The sequence below is a fragment of the Monodon monoceros genome, unplaced genomic scaffold (assembly GCF_005190385.1).
Source record: "Monodon monoceros isolate NGI ecotype Baffin Bay Population unplaced genomic scaffold, NGI_Narwhal_1 Super_Scaffold_6, whole genome shotgun sequence".
Taxonomy (NCBI): domain Eukaryota; kingdom Metazoa; phylum Chordata; class Mammalia; order Artiodactyla; family Monodontidae; genus Monodon; species Monodon monoceros.
In genome coordinates, this window is record NW_021703783.1 from 9,244,181 (window position 1) to 9,263,150 (window position 18,970).

General features: G+C 41.9%; 1 protein-coding gene across 5 annotated transcripts in view; it reads left to right on the forward strand.

The window, feature by feature from the left end:
• The first annotated feature begins 3,264 nt into the window (after positions 1-3,264).
• Positions 3,265-18,970, forward strand: part of CREBL2 (cAMP responsive element binding protein like 2) — a 58,575-nt gene continuing 42,869 nt past the window's right edge. For 2 of the 5 annotated variants that reach the window (XM_029204759.1, XM_029204762.1), the window contains exon 1: positions 3,265-3,596. In XM_029204759.1, coding sequence (XP_029060592.1) covers positions 3,582-3,596 — 15 coding nt within the window. In that variant the 5' untranslated portion in view covers positions 3,265-3,581. Of the gene's footprint in view, positions 3,597-4,779; positions 5,993-18,970 lie in introns of those variants that run through there. The other 3 variants (XM_029204757.1, XM_029204758.1, XM_029204760.1) reach the window with 2 other exon arrangements.

Below are 18,970 nucleotides of genomic sequence, written 5' to 3' on the forward strand. Positions count from 1 at the left end.
CGAGAAGGCAATATAGGAAGAAAAGATTGAAAACCATGTATACAAAATATGTCCAGGACCCTGAGATTATGTTCTTCATCTAAGCTTCCTCCCACTCCTTTAAAAAAAAAAAAATTGCTGTGTTCACTTTTCCTTTCCCATGAATCAGCCTGATGCTTGGCTCTCCCTACCCACTCTGAACAACTTAGCACATAGATATTAAACTTGGTCCGTATCGTTTAGTGATTGTTCTTAGTCTCCCGTATGTGTGAATTTCTCCTTCCTGGATTATAGGCTCCTTGAGGATTTAAATTTACAGAAGCAAATACTTTTCTCCTGTTCTTCTGTTCTTCCTCACCCCTTTGTTACCAATCCTGGGTACTTCTCAGCAAATATTTAACATATGACTATACAATACTTCTTCATAAGATTTTCTTCCCTTTACCAAGTCTTATTTTATGATGTGTTTGTTTTTATAAATTAAATTTTTAGTAAATAATTTAAAGTATTTCCACACTTTCTAAAGTGAGGATGTTTATAGTTTCTCAATGTAGAGAAATACGAAGAAAACAATACACCATACTCTCCACCACAATATTTCACATATTTGCTTCATCGTCCCCTGACGATGCAGGAGACGCGGGTTCGTGCCCCGGTCCGGTAGGATCCCACGTGCCGTGGAGCGGCTAGGCCCGTGAGTCATGGCCGCTGGGCCTGCGCGTCCGGAGCCTGTGCTCCGCAACGGGAGAGGCCACAACAGTGAGAGGCCCGCGTACCGAAAAAAAAAAAAAAAAAGTTAAATCTAGGGCTTCCCTGGTGGCGCAGTGGTTGAGAGTCCGCCTGACGATGCAGGGGACACAGGTTCGAACCCTGGTCTGGGAAGATCCCACATGCCGCAGAGCAACTAAGCCCGTGTGCCACAACTACTGAGCCTGCGCGTCTACAGCCTGTGCTCCGCAACAAAAGAGGCCGCGATAGTGAGAGGCCTGCGCACCGCGATGAGGAGTGGCCCCCGCTCGCCGCAACTAGAGAAAGCCCACGCACAGAAACGAAGGCTCAACACAGCCAAAAATAAATATAAAAATAAATAAATAAATAAAAATGTTACCATTCTTTAAAAATAAAAGTTAAATCTACAGCTAACCACCGCAAGACCCTCTCCATCCCATTTCTCTCTCTCCCTCCCTAGAGAAAGCCACTCTCCTGAAGTTGGTGTACATACTACTTCCCTAGCACGTGTTTAAATTTCCATCACCTGGTTCAAAACGTCTTAGTCCTCCTTCCTGAGGGCCCGGCGCACTTTTGTCAGCAGGGATGCAGACAGAGTGACAGAGGACTAACCCCCGGGGGGAAACGCAGTTCCACCCTGAAAAAGAGGGCTTAGTAGTGGCAAGGGCATAGCTGGGGAGGAGGACTGAGGCCTTACTGGGTGCGGAAAAGGGGTATTAGGTGAGAAAAGAGGAGAAGAACCTGCAAGGAGCACAGGCTTTGCTCCCCTGATCATAAGAGAGGATGCGGCTAGACGTCTCCGAGACTGCCTGGAATGCGGTTTGGAAGTTACAGATGCCCCCCTACCCTGGCTGGGCCGAAAGTTGCAACCCCACATGATGACCTGGTTAGGCGGCATTTACTTCTGAGGGACTGACCTGCTTTAGTTCCTCTGAAGCGTTGTACAGATCGGACAGAGACAATTCTGCTTTTCTATTATTACTCTTCCTCAATTTGGAGTTGTCAGATAAAATAGAAGACACATACTTAAATCTGACTTTCAGATAAGCAATGAATGCTTTTTTTAGTAAAAGTGTGTCTCAAGTATTGTATGGGACATACTTATACTAAAAAGGTACTTGTTTATCTGAAATTCAAATGTGAGTGTCCTGTATATTTATTTGCGGTACGCGGGCCTCTCACTGTTGTGGCCTCTTCCGTTGCAGAGCACAGGCTCCGGACACGGCTCATGGGCCCAGCCGCTCCGCGGCATGTGGGATCTTCCCAGACCGGGGCACAAACCCGTGTCCCCTGCATCGGCAGGCAGTCTCTCAACCACTGCGCCACCAGGGAAGCCCCTGTATATTTATTGCTAAATCTGGGAACTCTACCTCATTTGAACTTTGGAAGGGTTTAGCAAAGCGCTGTAGGAGTCTGAAAAGGAGTGAGTCAAAGGGGCTCTCCAGAATAACATTAATAAAGACAATCTTTGTCAAATTCTCAATGGCCTAACACAGGCCAAAACAACAAGCTCACTGACTTTACTAAATCAGGAGGATGCCAAGACATTCTTTGTTATTTACTATTGAGATGTAATTCACATACCATAATATTCACTCATTTAAAGTATACAATTCAGTGGGTTTTAGTATATTCAGAGTTGTGCAGCCATCCCTAAATCAATTTTAGAACAGCTTCAACACCTCAAAAGAAACCCAGTACCTATTAAAAACCACTCCCCATTTTCCTGGCCCCCCTCCCTCCCTGCTGTTCCCCAACCCTAGCCCCCTGCATCCACTCACCAGCTTTTTGTTTCTTTAAATGTACCTATTCCGGACATTTCATTATAAGTGGAATCCGCGATATGTGGCCTTCTGGGTCTGGCTTCTTTCACTGTGCGTTTTCAAGGCTCATCCTCGCGCATCCACATTGCAGCATGTATCAGTACCTCATACCTTTTCATTGAGGAATAATACTCCTTTGAATATAAATACCACAATTGGCCAGCCATTCATCCACTGTTGAACACTTGGGTTGTTTCCACTTTTTGACTAAGAATAACGCCTTTAGGACAGAACGTTACTGCACAAGTTTTCGTGGGGACACACGGTGTCATTTCCGGTGGGATTGCTGGCCATATGGTAACTCTATGTCTAATATCGGAACTGTCAAATGGTTTCCAGAAGGAGCTGCACCATTGCGCATTCTTAGGTTTTTTGTTTGTTTGTTTTGTTTGGGGGGGGTTGAATTTTTAAAATATACAGGGTTTCCTCGGTGTCTGTGAGGAGGGCCTGATCCCAGGGCCCCTCCTTCAGGTCCGCCTCTGCGGGGCTCCTAGGGTCCCCTCCCTACGCCTGGACCGCTGGAACCCAGGGACCAAAACATTGTGGGAAACGTAGTTTCGGCCCCTCCTACGTAGCGCTCGCCGGCAGGAAAACGGACGCCTTTCTGAGGCTCTGTGGACATCGTAGTTTCCTTTTCGGTTCGCCGCGCAGAGACCGCGGTAACGAAAGCTACAATCCCCAGAATGCCGCGGTGCTACGGCAGCCGAAGCGGCCAATCCGCGCGCCGCGCTGCCGCCCTCTCTGCGGTCCGGGCCTCTCTCCAGGGCGTCTGTAAACACAGCCAGAGCCTGTCATGGAGGGGGAGGAGGAGGCAGCCGCGGGGAAGGGAGGCGTTCTGCGCCGCCTCCAGGGTCCGCTCTGCCATCCCTGAACTGGTCCCTCGTCCCCGTGACTGTGGCATCAGGGAAGCGAACTGTTAGGCGAGAGGAGGAGGCAGTCAGAACCTTATCCCGTTCTTCCCCCGGGGCTGGGGCCGGGCCGGGCCAGGCCGGCTGAGCCGGGGGAGGGCCGGGGGAGGGAGCGCCCGGCCGGGCTGGCCTGTCTGCCGAGATGGATGACAGTAAGGTAAGTCCCGGGGTTTGCACGCGCAGCTGCTGCAGCCGCCGCCTGCTTGTCGCTAAGTGCCCGTCCCGCCGCTGAGCCTCAGCCCCGTAACGCACGCAGCACCCAAGAGACACCGGCCTAAGACATCTCTGCGCTTCCAGCTATGACCCCAGCTACCCAGACAGGAATTGAGGGAACAGCGGGCTGCGTTCTTCCAGCAAGGGCCCACACCTCTGGAAAATCACACCCAGGGCAAGCCTGTTGGTCAGCTTTTCCAGGTAGTGTAAACCCTAGTCCTCCCGAGATAAGTGAAGAAACTACTGTGCTTTTTCTTTTTGCCTTCCTTTGCCCCCACCCAGCCTTTCTCCACGTTGGAGACCTTAACTAGGGCACCCTGAACCGGCCCTGTTCCCCTTGACGGTCCCCCTTTCTTCTCCCAGGCTCCCTTACTCAATGCCCCATTCATATAATCGGTTCACTCCCCCTCTGAGCTGTTCTGCCAAGCTCCTGTTGCTATTCGTCCAGAGTCTGGAATCTAACCTCCTCTAGAAAGCCTTCTCCAGGAAAAGGAATGAATTCCTTCTTGTTAATCTATCTTAATATTCCATCCCCATCCCCCTTTCCCTATCCAGATCACTTATCCCTATGACGATAAGATGACCGACAGTATTCATTATTGGTTAATTCATATAGTTTATGTATAACCTTTGTCTATCTGCGTTAGTGTTGTCTAGTTATATGTCATGAAGACAGTGATGGTCAGTTTATTTATCATCAGCTTATCGATGTTTTAGAGTGTTTAGGAAGTTGGACTTTTTTTTTTTAAGGAATCAGACTCTAGAGTTTGCCAGTTTTCAAAATAGACACTCTTCCCTATGCTTTCCAGAGGTCTTACTTTCCACACTCTCTGGCATGCCGCTTGTGATAGCTTTTTCCTTCATTTGGGTACCCTTTCCCCTTCCACCTAACCAGTAACATTTTGCTGCTATCAAGTTTTTGTTTCACCCATCCTCAGAGAGATTGAAAAAATTTCCATCTTCTCTGTGCTGCTTCTGTTATTCTACCTTATCTCCTCTTCCTGTTCCTGCAGAAGGCTCCGAGAGAAATGCAAGCAGGGAAAGCCCAAGGCAGTACTCTGGAATCAGGACTCACCTAGAGGAAGCTTACTTGTGAAGTAGCAAACCCCTCCTAATAGGAAGTGGTATTTCCCAGACAGAAAGGAGGAGTTCTGAAAGTTTTCCAGAAAAATCAGAAGAGAATTTTCCATAACAACCTTTGCTAGCTTGATCTTTCAGTGTTAATTTTGAAATTAAGTCCAAATACTGTATCTACTATCTTTCCTGGATATGGCTGGGAAAGGATGCTAAAGCAACATATTCTTTTATGTCCTCGGTTTGAGACTCTCACAGTATATTCTACATAATTTTCGGTTGTTTCTTTTTTGAACCTTTGAAACATGTAATAACTTTCTCAGAGTCTTCAGTAATCTCAAATAAATTCAAGAAAAATACATAGGATTTTGAGTTATTTATCTACCTATAAAATAACATAGGACTTATTTCTAGAAACAGGCAAGCTCTTGTGGAAGGTATAAAGTGTTACGGTTTTGCCTAAAGAGTGAAGTTAATTTTGGGGGCTAGGCTTTTCATAACTTCTTAGAAGGTTCATAGCTAAGCAAAATGAATTCAGTACTCATTCTTTATTAATTCATTGTATTGTGACGGTATTTAAAAATCAGCAGTTTCTTCAATCTTTAATGATTACGGAAAAGAAAAACCACTTCAGATGTCTCTGGATGGATAGTGCCTCTGTGAATACACTACTTTCACTTTGAATACATGTCGTAGCTGTGGTTGAGTAATATTTAAATGCCACGTACAGCAAGACTGGACTGCTCTTTCAGCAGTCAGGTGGTATGAAACAGTCTTTTAAAAAGGCTCCTAGGCCTGCCTTTCCCTGTGCTCTAGTTGTTACAGTCCCACAAAATTGTATTCTCCTCCTTGTAGATACCTACATACTCACACACAAAACACACTTTTCCCTCACATTATGTATGGGTGATGGAGTCTCAGGTTCCATTTTCCCCTGTATAAGGGGATAGTTGAGGCTTGAAAGTAGTATATGGTGGTTGTGCTGGTGAGAGCATAAAAGATGACAAACTGGCTGACAGCAAGGCCAGGGCAACAGGAAGAGGACAAAGTGGGCAGGTGCAGCAGTTACAGAGAGGCAGTATTTGAATGAGCAGGTCAGGAAACGTGATGATCATGTGATGAATCCCTTTATAAAGATTCTGTATTCTGAGTTGTTTTCATCAGTGGTGGTGAATGAGTTTGCCAAGAGCTTTCCACCTTCTGCCGTCTAGGTTCCTGGAGTCAGGGCAGGACAGTTTTGAATGGGAGTGCAGCTTTGCCTTCCAGGTAGGTAGCAGTGTGCCTGTTACGTTACATCATAGAGTACTGGTTAATAGTGATTGAATTGAATTGGAACAGAGTGGCATTAAGGAGACTTCCCTAGATGTACCTGGGCTTTATTAATCAGTTTGCTCTATTGAGCCAGCCAGCCAGAGTATACAGACTACAGCTAAGGGGGAAAACAAAGCAAGAGACAGACTGGGCTTGGGGACGTGCTAAGTAGCAGATCTCAAATTCTGGTTGAATAGATTTCTACTTAGGCTAGTTGGGAAGGCAAAAATCTTGGCTAAGTTATTTAACCTTTTTGAGCTTCCATTCTATCTGTTAGATGGTCAATACCTTCTTCCCAGGCTTTGTTGAGGATTAGAGATAATGCATATGAAGCATCGAATACAGAGTCTAACACATGATAGGCACTCAGAAAATACTATCCTTATCATATTACCTGCCAGGGACTTCCTCGGTCTTTACCACAGTGCAGTAGGCACCTGAGATGCTCATTTTAGTAATTTTTAAGTGTGCGCTGTTGCATGGCATTTGCAGCTGTGTTTCCCCCATGCTACCCTCTGCTCCTAACTATGCCCCACAGTGGGACAGGGACAACGGGATGGGGCGTGAAACGACCTTAAAACTGTGCCCTTAACTGTCAGATTGTATGAGAAAGGTAGTGTCCTGAGTCTACCTGCTTGTCCACCACTAAGAAAAGCGCTTGTTTTTATGAAAGCCTCTTCTCCCTAACGTGCTGCATTCAATTACAAAGAAAACTGAAACCTGTTATTTTCAGAGGCTTTGATCATAGACAGAGGGTTTCTTATTTTCTATTTGACTTTCATGTTTATCGAATGAATGAATGAGTAACTTGAGATATCCTAGACCAGCTGTGTTCCTGCCGCAGACTAAGCTGGTAAAAGACCACCATTCTGTATTGCCCAGCCTGACAGTTTAGGGCACCAAGTTCCAGCTGAGGGACTGGTGAGAGAGCGTGTCAGCCACTGGCCACAGGATGCTAAGATGGGCTGCCCTTCTCCTCCATACTTCCTTTCCACCTGTACTCCACATGATTCTTTGAAAATGAGGTTTCTTATACCTTCCTTACCCCTTCGGTCATTTGTTCCATTCAGTTGTTCTGAGTACTGCTGGTTCTCACAAAAATTTTAACCTGGCCAAAAATCTCTTTGACATTCCCAGAGCTGTCCTTTGGCCCCTGAAGTCCCTCCTGTCAGCCCCTTAGCCATCCTTTGCTATAGTTGGAACTACCTTCCTTGGGCAGTGCCACGGAGCCCAGAGACTTTCTTCCTTTTCTGTCCTCCTGCTCTATCCGTGCTTTCCATGATAGCAAGACAGAAGAGCCAGCTCGTTTACCAAACTAGACAGTAGATATTCATGTTTTAAATCTGCCTTCCTTACCTGCGCAGGCTACGGGTACATTTTAACTAGGGTACCTCTACAGATATCAGTTGAAATCTAAGTTTAAATAACCTTATTCAGAATGTTTTGCTCTTTAAGGTTTTCCTAAAAGTTTGTTCATTTATTCATTCATCGTCAAACATTTGTTAGACACCTAATATGTATGTAATACGAGGCATTGTGCTAGAGATACAAAGACAGGTAAGAGTTTATAATTATTCTCAGGAGCTTATGTTTCAGTGGGCTAGACAGACATACAGAAAAATAATTACAACGTGGTGAGGTAAGAAATGAGGGCGGTCGTGGCAAAGTGCTTTGGGGGCACTAAGAATGGATGCCTGACTGGGTATGTCAGACATGGGTTCACACAGTAGGAATGAATCTGTAAAGAAGAATAGGATTCCCTCAGAAAATGGGAAAGAGGGAATGTCCTATACTAAAGCATACTGCACTGGGAAATAAGTATTTTGCTACAAGCTAGAGCAGGAATGGGGGAATTTTCTTTAAAGGGGCAGATAGTAAATATTTGTGGGCCATGTGATCGATCTGTCGCAATTAACTCTACCACTGCAGCGTGAAAGCAACTGTAGGCAGAATGTAATGAATGGATATGGCTGTGTTCTGATAAAACTTTATTTCCCCAAACAGGCAACAGGCTGGCTTTGGCTTGCCAGTTGGGCTGGAGTTTACTGATCCCTGAGCTAGAGCATAAGGCACAAGTAGAGGTGTGGGCAGAGATAAGGATGGACGGATAATCAGGGGCCAGATCATGATTTGCTTGGCAAGTTAAGCTCAGAAATTTGGGCCAGTATTTTTCAAAGTGTGAAATAAAGAAGACTGAATCAGAATTTTGGGGAACAGGGCCTGGGAATTTGAATTTTGTTTGAAAACCAAGGCACCATAGTTGTTGAGGAGCTATTAAAGGATTTTAAAGCAAAGGTGATAATATCAGATTTGTGTTTTCAAAAAAAATGTTCATGGCTATATGGAGACTGGATTAGGGTAAAGATGTAGGAACTGGAACAAGACTAGAGGCAGATGGTCCAATCAGGAAGGAACATAGATTTTGGCATATAACCAGAGTTCAAATCTAATTTCCACCACTTAAAGCTATTATGATTTTGGACAGATTATTATTTTTTTATTGAAGTATAGTTGATTTACAGTACTGTATTAGTTTCAGGTATACAGCAAAGTGATTTAGTTATATATATGTATTTTTGGATTATTTTACATTATAGGTTATTACAACGTATTGAATATGGTTCCCTGTGCTATACAGTAAATCCCTGCTGCTTATCTATTTTGTGTATAGTAGCATGTATCTGATAATCCCATGATCCTAATTTATCCCTACCCCCCTCCCTTTTCCATTTGGTAATCATAAATTTGTTTTCTATGTCTGTGAGTCTGTTTCTGTTTTGTATATAGGTTCATTTGTATTATTTTTTGATTCCACATTAAGTGATATCATATGATATTTGTCTTGGTCTGACTTACTTCACTAAGTATAATATTCTTTAGGTCCATCCATGTTGCTGCAAATGGCGATATTTCATTCTTTTTTATGGCTGAGTAATATCCCCTTGTATGTATATATATACACCGCATCTTCTTAAGCCAGTAATCTGTTAATGGGCCCGTGGGTTGCTTCCATGTCTTGGCTGTGGACTGCCATAGTGCTGCTGTGAACACTGGGTGCATATATCTTTTTGAATTAGAGTTTTCCTCTTTTCCAGATATATACCCAGGAGGGGGGTTGCTGGATCATATGGTAGTTCTATTTTTGTTTTTTTAAGGAACCTCCATACTGTTCTCCATAGTGGCTGTATCAATTTACATTCCCACCAACAGTGTAGGAGGATTTCCTTTTCTCCACACCCTCTCCAGTATTTATTATTTGTAGACTTTTTGATGATAGCCATTCTGACAGATGTGGGGTGATACCTCATTGTGGTTTTGATTTGCATTTCTCTAATAATAAGCGATGTTGAACATCTTTTCATGTGCTTGTTGGCCATCTGTATGTCTTCTTTGGAGAAATGTCTATTTAGGTCTTCTGCCCATTTGTTGTTTGGGTTTTTGTTTTTTCGGTATTGAGTTATGTAAGCTGTTTAATATTTTGGATATTAACCCCTTGTCATCCGCATTGTTTGCAAATATTTTCTCCCATTCTGTAGGTTGTCTTTTTTGTTGATGGTTTCCTTTGCTATGCAAAAGCTTTAAAGTTTGATTAGGTGCCATTTGTTTATCTTTGCTTTTATTTCTTTTGCCTTGGGAGACTTACCTAAGAAAATATTGCTATGGTTTATGTTGGCCAATTATTTTCATCTTTTCAGAACTGTATTTCTTTACCTATAATTGGATGTGTTAATAAAGCCTTATTGAGTTAGTGTGAGAATTAAATGTTATATATGTGTTAAAAAAATCTTAGTACATAATGGGTTCAAAATAAATGCTGGTCCTCTGTGACTCCTCACCAGCTTGGTTAGATTGCTCAGAAGAAAGGCCTGAGCTGAAGACCATGCTAGAGACCATTACAAGGTAGGTTGTGGTTGATGCAGCGTGCATAAAATCCTTGAAGGATGAAGACGGTGGACAGAAGAGAGAGCTAAAGAGACAGAACCCTGGAAAACTTTAAAATGATCAGAAGAGGCCAAGGAATATGACTCAGCAAAATAAACTGAAAAGGAGAGGTTAGTGATACAGGAGAACCAGAAAAAAAAGGTTGTTATTCCATGTAAAGTAACTAGTGAAAAAGTATCCATTGGACTTCAAAAACAGGAGATTGTTTATGAACCTAGCATGAGAAGTTTCAACAGAGTGATGGGGCAGAAGCCAAAACGTAGCGGTTAGGGAAGAGTGGGTGGTAAAGAAGCAAAGACAGTTAAGTATACAGGCCGACCTCTCAGAGATACTGTGGGTTCATTTCCAGACTACTGCAGTAAAGCAAATATGTAATAAAGCAAAGTCACATGAATTTTTTGGTTTCCTAGTACATATAAAAGTTATGTCTACATTATACTGTAGTCGATTAAGTATACAATAGCATTATGTCTAAAAAAAAAAGTACATACCCTACTTAAATAATACTCTACTGCCAAAAAATGCTAGCCATCATCCAACAATACAGGATTGCCATAAACCTTAAGTTTGTAAAAGAAAGCAGTAAAGTGAAGCACGATAAAATGAGATATGCCTGTAGGCCACTCTTACTGAGTCAGTTTGTAACAGTTTGGGGCATTGCTAAAATACATGTATTATATTTAACTTCAAACAGTAATAGCTGGGGAAGGGGAGGATTAGGGGTCGGGAGAGGAGAGGCAGGAGTTAACAGTCAGAAATGCCTGCTTTATCTTGTTTCTCCTCTGTTGATGAGAAAAACTGGCAGAAGGGTTAGCAGCAGGAAGATGTGATTAGACTTTCTCTCTTCCTGAAGATCTGGTAAATAAGAAAAGAGAAGAAGCCTAACCAACAGCTGTGAAGGAAGTTATGGGAGCCTTGACACAAATGAAAGTATAGCTGCTTGTTTTTTTCTTTAAAGTGGTAAAGAGCAGTGGCTGGCCGCATTCATATCTATCTTATTTTTCTTTAATCGATGGCAGATAACGTTTCACTTTATGTCTTCAAAAGAAAAGTGAAACAAGCTTTCCTGCTATTTTCCTTCTTAGCTGGGGCTGATGCTGCCACTTCATGTAAATGCAGTAATTCTCTTAGACTTAACAACTTGAAACCTTTATGGGTCACCTTAAGAATTAGAGCATTAGGGGACCTCCCTGGTGGCGCAGTGGTTAAGAATCCGCCTGACAATGCAGGGGACATGGGTTCGAGCCCTGGTCCGGGAAGATCCCACATGCCACAGAGCAACTAAGCCCGTGCACCACAACTACTGAGCCTGCACTCTAGAGCCCACGAGCCACAACTGCTGAGCCTACGTGCCACAACTGCTGAAGCCCGCGTGCCTAGAGCCCGTGCTCCTCAACAAGAGAAGCCACCTCAATGAGAAGCCCGCGCACCGCAACGAAGAGTAGCCCCCACTCACTGCGACTAGAGAAAGCCCGCGCCCAGCAATGAAGACCTAACACAGCCATAAATAAATAAATATATTTTTTTAAAAAAAGAATTAAGAGCATTAGGATGTAAATAAATGCTAAAAGCGTGGTAAAATAATAAAAGTTATTGATTGGTTTTTGAGATTTTATATCCCTTATGAGAGAGGTTTGGTTTTCTTTTTTTTTATCAACTTCTATAAGCTGGTGGTAGTGGTGGTCATAGTAATACCAATTTAAATTAAATTGCAAAATATTGCTAATTTTTCTTTGCATTTATTCATCCAATTATCAGTCTTTTAATAAATGCCTTTTAAATGCCTGGCTCTGGGCCAGATACAGTGGGGATTGGAATAGAAAGCACAGGTTCTGTGCCTGCGGTGCGCACATCACTTGGAGGAGATAGAACTTAAATCTGTGAGACCACTAAAAATAACCAGTATACCGTGTAAATTCAGCATGATGGTGACTATATGTTCCAGAGATTCGGAGACGAAAAATAATGTGTGGACAGAAGGTGATTGTCAGCAAGAGCTTCACAGAAAGAGGGCCAGGGCTGGCCCTAACCAAAGGGAGCATAATATTTGCAGGTTTGGATCCGGTGGCAGGGGCGGGGGTGGAGAGGGAGCATTTAGAGAAATGGTGAGTATAGGTAGGAGTGCAGGGCGTGGGGTGAGCTCCCCAAGGACACAGGCATGACTTGTTGGGAAAAACGAAAGAGAAAATTGGCTCGGTGAGCAGGAGCCTGGATGTGGTGGGCTGAATGGTGGCCTCTAAAAAGATACATCCATGTGCTAATGGAACCGGTCCCCTTATATGGTAAAAGAGTGAATATTATATGGCCAAAAATGTGATTTAGTTAAGTATTTGAGAGGAGGAATTTATCCTGGGTTCTCTGGGTGAAATCTAAATCCAATGGCAAGTGTCCCCCTAAGAGTGAGGCAGAGGGGGATTTGACAGACAGTTGTGGAGGCAGTGTGACCACAGAGGCAGAGGTTGGATTGACGTGGCCACAAAGGAAGGAATGCTCACAGCTGCCAGCAGCCGGAAGAGGCAAAGGATGGCTTCTCCCCTAGGGCCTCTGGAGGGGGTGCAGCAGCCCTGCCAGCTTTCTGGCCTCCAGAGCAGAGAGAGTACATTTCTGTTGTTTTAAGCCACCAACTTCGTGGTGGTTGTTACAGCAGCTACAGGAAGTCAGTATTCTGGATTTGGTGACCTGGTAAGCAGTGCTGAGCCAGAGGCCTTCCCTTGAGCTGGAGCGTGACATGGCCAAAGGGCCGTTAAAGTTTGTTCTCTCTATAATGATCAGGTATTACTTTTTCACAATGAAAAAAAAATACACTAAAGTTATTTTAATAAGCTGAAAAGAAAGGCTAACTTGGCAGTTCTTTGCAAGACAGATTAACCAGGGAAGTAAGGATGGAAAAGGAGGGATGGGAGGGAGACCCACTGGGAAACCCACGGCAATACTCTGTAAGTAGGGTAGTAATGTAGGTAGTAGGAATAGAGAAGAAGAGCTGAATCAGACATGTTGTAAAGGAATAAACTGGCATGACTTCAGTGGGTGGGCACAGAGAGTCGCCAATAGCAGAGGGAAATTTCAGAGACGCATAAAATGAAAAAATTTGTTAGTTAACCTCCTCACCGCTGCCCTCCATCAAGTGACTAATGTCACAGTGAGCTGGATTAAATGAATCCAGTCATTAAATGAATGACTATATAGCATTAATATAGCACTGCATTTAAAGCCTCTGTCAGCTTTAGAGCCTTTTCAGGGAGTTATGTGTTCAGGTTAATGAGTCCTACCTAGGAATCTAGAAGGGGATAGTCACGCTTGATGATAGCGAGTCAGCTTGTGACAACTGAGCATCTCGAGTCAGTTGCTGTGATGCTAATCAGGGGACTTGGGTTCTATCTAGATCTTATATCCATGAAATAAAGAGATCACTATGCTTATCTGTGTGTGTGTGTGTGCATCCCTCTCCCAGCAGGACTCCTGTATGTACTGATATCCTGCCCTTTATAATGGTGTTTATTTCATGTCTGCTGCATTTCAGAAGTCTAATAAATATATTAAAGATAAGGACCCTGGGCTTCCCTGGTGGCGCAGTGGTTGAGAGTCCGCCTGCCGATGCAGGGGACACGGGTTCGTGCCCCGGTCTGGGAAGATCCCACATGCCGTGGAGCGGCTGGGCCCGTGAGCCATGGCCGCTGAGCCTGTGCGTCCGGAGCCTGTGCTCCGCAACGGGAGAGGCCACAACAGTGAGAGCCCCGCGTCCCGGAGAAAAAGAAAAACCCAAAAAAAAAAGATAAGGACCCTATCTTCTTACATTAATATTCCTAGAGTTTGACAGTGTTTGGGGCAAAGTGAGTGTTCAATAAATGGTTGTTAAATAAAGAAATTAAATTTCCCCTCTTTACCTGAAAAAGATGAGGATAACAGTGTTTACCTCCCCTGGTGTGAAATAACGTGAGCCTGACACGTGGAGGCCTAGCTCAAGGCCTTGCCCGCAGTGAGTGCTTGCTCCCTGCACGCCCAGATTTAGCTCTGAATTTGTTTTTGTTGTTTGTTCCTAAAAAGCCAAAGTAAAATGATCCAAGAATCTTTGGAATAGGATTTAATCTGGACACTGGAGTCCTCCTCATTGGAAGAAGCCCCTAAAGGGCATCTACAATCACACCTCTGCTTTCCACAGACGTTAAACCCGTTGACTGGGGAGCCTGTGGCATCAGGAACTCCCTCTTGGCTAAATGCAGTAGTTTTATCTTAATTCTCAGTCTTTTAAAACTCATAAATTAGGAGCTTTATGCTTGACCCCTCCCCTCCCTCGTGGTCTTTCTCATCTGCTTGTGTCTCTGCGCCACCTTGATTCTTCCTTTGCTGCTATTCTTTCTGCCTCTAAGGTTCATGTCATTTTTAAATATAGCCCATACCATAAAATTCATCCTTTTCAAGTATATAATTCTGTGATTTTTTAGTGTATTCACACAGTTGTACAATGATCACCACTATCTAATTCCAGAACATTTTCATCACCCCAAAAGAAACCCTTATAAACAAACTGTTATACTCATATAATGGAATGTTATTCATATTATTTAGCAATAGAAAGAAACGAGCTATTAAGCTACAAAAAGGTGTGAGGGAACTTAAATGCATATTGCTAAGTGAAAGAATCCAGTTTGAAAAGGCTACGTACTATATGACTCCAACTATATGACATTCTGGAAAGGCAAAACTGTAGAGTAATAAAGGTCAGTGGTTGCCAAGGTTTCACGGGAGAGGGAGGGAGGAATAGGTAGAGTGCAGGGGATTTTTAGGGCAGGGGATTTTTAGGGATTTTAATATTCTGTATTATACTCTAATGGCAGATATATGACACGATGCATTTGTCAAAACCCATAGAATTGTACAACACAAAGAGTGAACCCTTAAGTAAACTATGGACTTTACTTATTAATAATATATCAACATGGGGTTCATCAATTGTAACAAATGTACCACACTAGTGCAAGATGTTAATAGGTGAAACTGTGCAGGCAGAGAGAGAGGGGATATATGGGAACTCTGTACTTTCTGCTGAATTTTCCTGCGAATTGAAAACAGCTCTAAAAAAACAAAGTCTATTAATTAAAAACAAAACAAAAAAACCTTTAGCAGTCACTCCCTATTATCTCCTTCTCCTTCCAGCCTTAAGCAACCACCAGTCTACTTTCTGTTGCTATAGATTGCCTATTCTAGACATTCCATGTACAGGGAATCATATAGTATGTGGCCTTTTATATTTGGCTTCTTTCACTTGGCATAATGTTTTCAAGGTTCATCCATGTTGTACCATGTATCAGTACTCCATTCCTTTTTATGGCTGCATAATATTCCATTGTATGGATATACCACATTTTGTTATCCATTCATCAGTTGATAGATATTTGGGTTGTTTCCATTTTTTAGCTATCATGAACAATGGTGCTCTGAACATCTGTGTACAGGTTCTTATGTGACATATGTTTTCATTTCTTTTGGGGATACACCTAGAAGTAGAATTGCTGAGTCACATGGTAATTCTGTGTTTAATATTTTGGAGGAACTGCCAAACTGTTTTCCAAAGTGGCCACCATTTTACATTCCCAACAGCAAGGTATGAGGGTTCCATTTCTCCACATCTATACCAGTTCTTGTTCTTGGCTGTCTTTTTGATTATATAGCCATCCTAGTGGGTTTAACGTGGTATCTCATGATTCTGATTCACATTTCCCTAATGACTAATGATGTTAAGCATTTTTTCATATGCTTATTGGCCATTTGTATATCTTCTTTGGAGAAATGTCTATTCAGATACTTTGCCCACATTCTAATTGGATTATTTGTATTTTTATTGTTGAGTTGTGAGTGTTCTTTATATATTCTGGATGTAAGTCCCTTATCTGTGATTTACAAATATTTTCTCCCAGTGGATTGTCTTTTCACCTTGATGGTGTCCTTTGAAGCAGAACATTTTTAATTTTGTGAAGTCCAATTTAATTTTTCTTTTGTTGCTTGTGAGGTCACACCTAAGAAACCATTGCCTAATCCAAGGTCACAAAGATTTATTCGTATGTTTTCCTCTAAGAGTTTTATAGTTGTCTCTCTTACATTCAGACCTTTGTTCTGTTTTGAGTTAATCTTTGTGTATGGCATGTTGTAGGAGTGCAACTTAATTCTTCTTTGTAGACATCCAGTTGTTCCAGCACTGTTTATTGAAATAACTATTCTTTCCTCATTTCTCTATTGTATTGGCACCTTGTTGAAAATCAATTGACCGTAAACATAAAGGTTTATTTCTGGATGCTCAATTCTTTTCCATTGATCTATATGTCTGTCCTTGTGCCAGTACCACACTATCTTGATTAGTGTAGCTAATAAGTTTTGAAATCAGAAAGTGTGAGTCCTTCATCTTTGTTCTTTTTCAAGATTGCTTTGGCTTTTTTGGGTCCATTGTATTTCCATATGAATTTTAGGATTATCTTGTCAATTTCTGCAAAACGTCAGCTGGAATTTTGATAGGAATTGTGTTGAATCTATAGCTCAGTTTGGGGAATATTGTCATCTTAACAATATTAAGTCTACCAATCCATTAACATGGAATGTCTTTCTTTTTATTAGGTCTTCTTTAATTTCTTACAGTGATTTTTGTGGCTTTCAGTATATGTCTTGCACTTTTTTTCTTTTTTTAATTTTAGGCTGAGTTCGGTCTTAGTTGTGGCACGTGGGATCTTTGTTGCGGCATGCGGTATCTTTCGTTGCGGTGCATGGGCTTTTCTCTAGTTGCGGCATGCAGGCTCTCTAGTTGTGGTGTGCAGCCTCCAGAGCGCATGGGCTCTGTAGTTGTGGCACGTGGGCTTAGTTGCCCCATAGCATTTGGGATCTTAGTTCCCTGACCAGGAATCAAACCCATGTCTACTGCATTGGAAGGCAGATTCTTAACCACGGGACCACCAGGGGAGTCCCTGGACTTATTTTATTAAGGTTATTCCTAAGTATTTTATTCTTTTTGATGATATTCTAAATGGAATGTTTTCATTTTCAGCTTGTTCACTGTATATAGAAACACAACTGATTTTTGTATATTGACCTTGTGTCTTGCAACTTTGTTCAACTCATTTATGAGCGCTAATAGTTTTTTTGTGGATTCCTTAGGATTTTTTATATATAAGATCATATCACCTTCAAGTAGAAATAGTTTTACTTTTTCCTTTGTAATCTGAATGCCTTCTCTTTCTTTTTCTTGCCTAATTGCTGTGGCTAGAACCTCCAGTACAATGTTGAATAGAAGTGACAAGAGAAGACAAAAATCCTGGTTTTGTTTCTGATCTTTGAGGGAAAGTATTCAATCTTTCACCTTTAAGTGATGTTAGCTGTGGTTTTTTTCATAGATGCCCTTTACCAGGTTGAAGAAGTTCCCTTCTATTCCTAGTTTTTTGAGTGTTTTGGTTTTTTTAAAATCATATAAGGGTGTTGGATTTTTTTTTTTTAATTGGCATTGGGTCTTCGTTGCTGCGCACAGGCTTTCTCTAATTGCGGCTAGTGGGGGCTACTCTTCGTTGTGGTGCGTGGGCTTCTCATTGCAGTGTCTTCTCCTGTTGCAGAGCACGGACTCTAGGCATGCGGGCTTCAGTAGTTGTGGCACATGGGCTTAGTTGCTCCGCGGCATGTGGGATCTTCCCAGACCCCAGGGCTCGAACCTAAGTCCCCTGCATTGGCACGCAGATTCTTAACCACTGTGCCACCAGGGAAGCCCCAGGGTGTTGGATTTTGTCAAGTGCTTTTTCTGAGTCTATTGAGATGAACATGTAATTTTTGTCCTTTTTCCTATTGATATGGTGTATTACAGTAATTGATTTTCAGTTGTTAGACCAACCTTTATTCCTGGGATAAATCACATAGTTATGGTAGATAGTCCTCTTTATATGCTGTTAGATTTAGTCTGCTTGTATTTTATTGAAGATTTTTCCATCTATATTCGTGAGGCATACTGGTCTGTAGTTTTCTTATGATATCTTTGGTTTGGGTATTAGGCTAATACTGGCTCATAGGATGAATTGGGAAATGTTCTTTCCTCTTCCGCTTTTTGGAAGAGTTTTTAAAAGAATCAGTGTTAATTTATTAAATGTTTGGTAATTTATCAGTGAAGTCACCTGGACTTGTCTTTATGGGAAATTTTTTGATTACTTTTTCAGTCTCTTTATTTGTCATAGGTCTTTTTAGATTTTCTATTTCTTCTTGAGTCAGTCTTGCTACTTTGTGTCTTTCTAGAAATTTGTCCATTTCAACTAGGTTATCTAGTTTTTTGGCAATTTTTCATAATATTCCCGTGAAACCATTCTTACTTTGGTAAAGGTAATAGTGATGTCTTCTCTTTCAGTCTTGAGTTTAGGATTCTGAATGTTTTCTCTCGGTCAGTCTAGCTAATGGTGTGTCAATTTTGTCGGTCTTTTTGAAGAACCAACTTTTGGTTTTATTGATATTTTTTTCCCTGTTGTTTTTCCATTCTCTGTTTTATTTATCTCTAGTCTGATATTTATTATTTCTTTCCATCTACTTGTTTTAGGTTTAATTTGCTCTTCTTTTTCTAGTTTCTCAGGGTAGAAAGTTAGGTTATTGATTTTAAAATCTTTCTTCATTTAGGTGTTTATGGCTAGTTCTGAGCACTGCTTAAGCTGTACCTCATAAAGTTTTGGTATATTGTGTTTTCCTTTTCATTCATCTCCAAGTATTTTTCTTATTTCCCTTGTGATGTCTTCTATGACTCATTGGCTACTTAGGAATGTCTTTTGTGTTTTATCTGTCATATTTATTAAATACTTATTGTGTACTAAGGTAAAATATGACAGAGTCCTTGGTGCTTACTTTCTAAAAATCATGACCTTTAGTTTTAGCTTATCTCAAAGTGTTAAAAACAGATAGTTAACAGAAAAGTAGGACCTTCCTTCTTACTTTAACGTTTTTAACATATAATGAAGACAGACTTAGAATTGCAGAGGCCCTGCT